The sequence below is a fragment of the Octopus sinensis genome, linkage group LG1 (genome assembly GCF_006345805.1).
Source record: "Octopus sinensis linkage group LG1, ASM634580v1, whole genome shotgun sequence".
In the NCBI taxonomy this organism is placed as follows: domain Eukaryota; kingdom Metazoa; phylum Mollusca; class Cephalopoda; order Octopoda; family Octopodidae; genus Octopus; species Octopus sinensis.
In genome coordinates this window covers 134619642-134625463 of record NC_042997.1, presented here as the reverse complement: position 1 = coordinate 134625463, position 5822 = coordinate 134619642, and the positions used below count along the sequence as shown (strand labels likewise).

Here is a 5822-nt window from a genome sequence, read left to right as displayed (position 1 = left end):
GAATAATGAGAAATGTGTCATGCATGTGCGAGCCCACAGAGTTAAAGAGACACATACAATATTTCATTCATCGCATGCAGTTCTCAGGTTACTGCCATAAAGAAAGGATCAGAGTATACAAAGGAGCCATGAAGAAATTTGATAATATATTATGTAATGATAGGAATGGGATTTGCCCACTCTATAGGAACAAGTCATGGAACACTATAGAAAGGACAAAAAAGAAAATAGGGAAGGCCAACTCTTGGTATGATAGCCATAAATACCAGAGTGTCATGTTCGTTGACACCACCCATAGAGGTGAACTGGCGTACCGCTTTAGAAGGACCCTAGACAAACTTAAGCTAAGAATTAAGGTTTTTGAAAAGCCAGGCAACCCTATCAAATCTATAATTGGTAGAACCTATCCTTTTAGTAGAACCCCTTGTGTGGATAAGTACTGTACTGTATGTATATTTAGCCCACAAACAAACTGTAAAGCCAGAAATGTAGTCTATAGTATAAGATGTATAGAGGGACGATGCAGTAACAAGAGAACGACATACGTAGGGGAAACGGCAAGAAGCATAGGAGAGCGGGTAAATAAACATTGGAGACAACTCAAGGAAGGTAAAAGCTCATCGATTCTGTACCAACACGCCGAACAGGAACATGGGGGATCAATCAACAATATAGAAATTAAAATATTGTCCACACATAGAACAGATGCAACAATCAAACAAATTACAGAAGCTACGCACATAATAGAAAATAAACCTAGCCTGAATAGAAAACTAGAATGGAGCACTAGGACTGAAGTATTACAGATATGAGAGAGAGAGAAAGAAAGAAAGAAAGAAAGAAAGAAAGAAAGAAGAAAGAAAGAAAGAAAGAAAGAAAGAAGAAGAAAGAAAGAAAGAAAAAGAAAGAAAGAAAGAAAGAAAGAAAGAAAGAAAGAAAGAAAGAAAGAAAGAAAGAAAGAAAGAAAGAAAGAAAGAAATTGCGTGTCATGTTCAGAACTTGTGTTTGATAAACACGTAAACTTTTGGCATAATTGAGTAGTCGATGTTATCTGCAAATTTCTATGTTGTAGGATATGAGAATTTTGCTGTGCAGCTGCTGAAGAGGCTGTTATTTGTGGTGAGAAGTAAAGTTTTGTTTAAAATACTAAACCTCAGACAATGTTTGATGCCACGTTTTATGATAATTGGTAGAAGAAAACCGATGAAATATTAAATAAGCCGAGTTTTAAAAAATAATCGTAAGAATTAAAACTGTTTTTTGATGTTAGACGAGTTTTCTATATCGTATTAACGCTGCATATTTTGTAAGATTTACATACATATTTTATCAAGTGACTGCAACCGATATCTATGAAATCAAGATTAGCACACCTAAAAATTCAGTGTCAATGACGCTGGTCACTGAATTACTTCAGGTACAGAAGGAAATATCAATTTCACATTTGCTTGGCAGAATTCTTGTCGTCGGATGTAATTATTATATATGAACAATTAGTTACTTTACACGTTGTAGTATTTAAACTCCTTATTCCATCTTCTTTGATCTCACAAATTTTGTTCTCTTAAACAAGCTTCATCTTGTACAATTAATGACATAACACATGAAATATATACACCAGAGGGCGCTAAGACAACAGGTAAAATTCACAAGTGTAATTTGAAATCTAAATAGAAAAATTCGTATCCAGAGACATTCAACAAAACGTAAAGCAACAGAAGACCTACGAGTTCATAAATATACATTTTTTATTAAATCACACGAATGAATGTTGATACGATTGCCTGATACACTATAAACATGTATATTATAGATAGTTTTACTTTTTTGTTTACCGCTGTTCGTTTCCGTTTTTTAAACTTCCAGTTTTCTAAATGCTTCCTTCTCAACTTTTCGCGTTTCTACTCTCATTCAGTTTTTAGTTTCTTATGATATGTGGTTTGTGTCTGATGAATTACGTTTGGGGTATTTTTCAACATATGAAACTAATAATAATAATATGCATTGTGTCTATTAAATAATATATATATCTCACCAGACAGAGTAATTTGGGGATTTGGGATTAAGAAATGAAACGATCGCATGAAGTATGGGGAAGCATTTAATAAGGCCAACTCGTTATTGTTTCCTTCTGTCAAAACAGGGCAGTTGATAAGTGAGACAGTGAATATTAAAATAAATAATACTAGAAAATATCACCGTTAATTATTTCATTAAATCGAAAAATTTGAAGCAAACTTAGTGGTATCTCGAAATACTTTGAAACCAACGATTCTCCTGGCTCACCGCCTGCCTATTTCTTGCAATTGATTTCAAACAAGGTGGCTAGCTGGTAGAATGGTTAATACATCGAGCAAAATGCTTACAGGCGCTTCATCCGTCTTCAGGATCTAACTTTAAATGAGTCTGTGTATATATGAGTGCATATATGTGAATTTATGTATTTATGTGCTTGAAAATTACGGAGACACAACGTTTTTCACTGTTATAAATTATTTAACGATGGTAATATGCACAAATGCAATTAATTAATATTCTATATTTACATGACGAAATTATTAACAATTTTAATCGATGTTGTAAAGAGTGTAAATTGAAAGAAAAATATAGAAACAAGTGAAAAATATATATAAATTACAAGTTTATAAATAAAATAGTGATCGGAAGTTGTATACAAAGTCCGACAAAAAAGATAGAAAGTAATGAGTTACATAGATGAGTCCAATGATGAAGGCTGAAGGGCGATCCATGTGGTAGAGAGAACTGGAGGCAAGTTTAATGAAAACATCAGCAAATCCAGTGATGAAAAGGCGGTAAACTAGTGACTTCAGGATGAAATTGTTCGGTCATAGTGTTCATACATACATGCATACATACATAGATACATACATACATACATAATGTCTAACCAAATTTTAGTAAGTTATACATAGTATAACATAATGACAAGGTAGTTGAGTATGAACAATCTTTACGTCAAAGCTGGTTTATAGATTGTATTTAACTGCGTCCAAGTCTCATAACCTATGTTACGGTTCGATCGATTTTCCGCACACATACACAGGCTGTAGCGACTTTAATTTTACTTGGCTTATATACATACAGCCCGTCAACACATGCTTCTGTACGATTAAGAACATACATATCAGTAAATACTTCCACACAATGGTAGTTATGGTCAGTGCCTAGACAATGTTTACAACGACACACGACTTCAGTACGTAGTGGAGGGTAAACGTTTTTGTCATAGATAACTTTCAGGTACCAAGGACACGTGGATCGGTTGCTGGCATGACTGGATTTACCAATAGATGTTGGGCAAGTTTTATCCAACTCCAGCAGTGGTAATTGTATTGTTGCCTGTAGAGCTAGTTTATCTGTGGAAATAAACTTATTGCGTAACCCGTAGTGAATCCTGTGTTGGGCTTCCAAATTGGTTGGTACTTCACAGTGTGGCGCCGAAGATACAAACATGATGACGCTGGAGAAGCAGTTCAAATACTGAATAATAACCTGTGTGACAGAAAATATTTTTGTCAAGTGGTGTGATATATTTTCAATATGACACATTTATCTGCATGAAAATACAACAATAATCTTATTTCATTATAAATATATAGGAAATTTATTTTACATTTAAGAAAAACGGTGTCACAGAATTATGTTATAAACTACTTGATGAGTGACAACAAATACCAGAATTCTATGTGCACGCGCGAGCGCATGTTCCCTCTTTCTTGATTTACAAGGAAACCACAAGGAAGCTTGTAAATACATGCATACATACATACATACATACATATATATATATATATATATATATATAAACATAATTGAAGGATAAAATTATTAGAATTAATGAATTTTATTAGTGGCCAGCATGTAAAAAAAATGTTAGGTAAAATTCATATACAGAGATATATAATTGTATAGAATACAATTATCTCTCTCTCTCTCTCTCTCTCTCTACATATATATATGTGTGTGTGTATGTATGTATGTATTTATGCATGTATATATATATATATATATATATATATATATATGTATGTATATATATATATATATATGTATATATATATATATATATTATATATAATATATATATATATATATATATATATATATATATATATATGAGGTTAGCAAAAATTTAGATTCAGATGAATACGGTACTTAAGATGAGGCACCAGAATTTAGTACGGTATTATCCATACAATTTCAAGATAAGGTGATTAGAAGCAAATTAAGTAACAAGGATATCCAGAAGTAGTGCAGTACGATCGTTTCACGTAACTTCATTTAATTGAACAAAGCAACCATTACATCAATTTAAATGCAGAACAATCCTCAGCTGCACAGAGACATAGAATTTAATTAAATTAAAACAGATTGACACATTATTATAATTTTACCTAAAATCTCCAAGAAGTTAAGGAGATAGACAAAGAACATGCTGCCTTTACTTCCACTTAGAAGCTACTAAGGTATCAGGAAGAAAGACTTGTTACAGATTTTGCTTCTCACTGTGTTATGGGGTCAGTTTTAATTTATAGATTAGTTTTATCAAATCATTGTATATTTAAAGCTGAGAGAACAGGGAGCAGTATCTGTTAGGAATAAGGCTGAGGGAGTCGACAGAAATCATAACAGGTATAGTCATAAAAATCTAGATTTATTTGAAGGTATATCATGAGATTTGGTAAAGGAAAAACTTAAATCAAGATGTTTGCTGACAATTAAATGGGCTGGTCACTAGCAGACCATTGATAATGAAACAGGGGGAATTTTATCATGTAGTACTATAGTTAAATATTTTAAGCAATACTGTTATATTGTATAAAGTTAAAGTTTAGGGTTATTCAGAGGATTATTAAGAAGAAGAATTATAACAAAAGGATAAAATGCTTTATGAATACATTTGAGTATATACCAAACTTTTACCATAATAGATGGAGGAAAAGAAGCTATCCAGAAACAGTTTAATATTTATACATACTATAAACTTAAATAGTAATTTATCAGATGGTATTAGTGAATATTGATCAATTGATATAAACATTATGGATTGTAGTTCCGGTGCATATATGGACATGGAAACTATTAGTATGCCTGCTGATGCAAATGCGGTTTTAAATAATACTACGATTGAAGTGGAGTTAGAAACTAACAGACGTGAAGATAATATACTTGATAATAGAAATATTAATAACGAAAATATCAATTGTAAAAATAATAGTTTAAATCTTAATAATACTAATATTAGTAATGATAATTCACCTAGTTGCAATTGTAGGGTTAAATCCCGCTGTCCGTTATTAGGCCGATGTCTTACCCAGAACGTAATATATAAATGTACAATAATAACTACAACTAATAATTATATACATATTGGATGTTCGATTAGTTTTAAATAGCGCCTATACAACCACCTGTCACCCTTTAAACTTAATCATACGGTGGATTTTACGTCATTATCCAGTAAGATTTGGGAATTGAAGGAAAGTGGAACTGGGTTTAGCCTCAAATGGGAAATAATAAGAAAAGCACAGCCTTATAGAAATAGCAGATATGGGTGTGAGCTGTGTTCTTTGGAAATATAAGAAATATTTAAGCATAAAGATAAAGGCAACCTGATTTATAATTGATTAGACCTTAGGGTATCATGTGTACATAGTGCCACCTGTACCTTTAAATATTTTAGAAAGTAGCACTTTATTGATCTTGTGATGTAAAACCATAATGTACCTCTTAGTTTAAAATTAGTGCATAGTTTCATTATAGAAACTAGCTAAATAAGTAAATAAACAATTTTTAGCTTT

General features: G+C 31.9%; 1 protein-coding gene across 1 annotated transcript in view; it reads right to left on the bottom strand.

Moving 5' to 3' along the window:
• Positions 1-1730: 1730 nt before the first annotated feature.
• The window catches only part of LOC115219530 (interleukin 17-like protein), a 10091-nt gene continuing 5999 nt past the window's right edge, over positions 1731-5822 (bottom strand). The window contains exon 2 of the mRNA XM_029789713.2: positions 1731-3513. Coding sequence (XP_029645573.1) covers positions 3025-3513 — 489 coding nt within the window. The 3' untranslated portion in view covers positions 1731-3024. The remainder of the gene's footprint in view (positions 3514-5822) is intronic.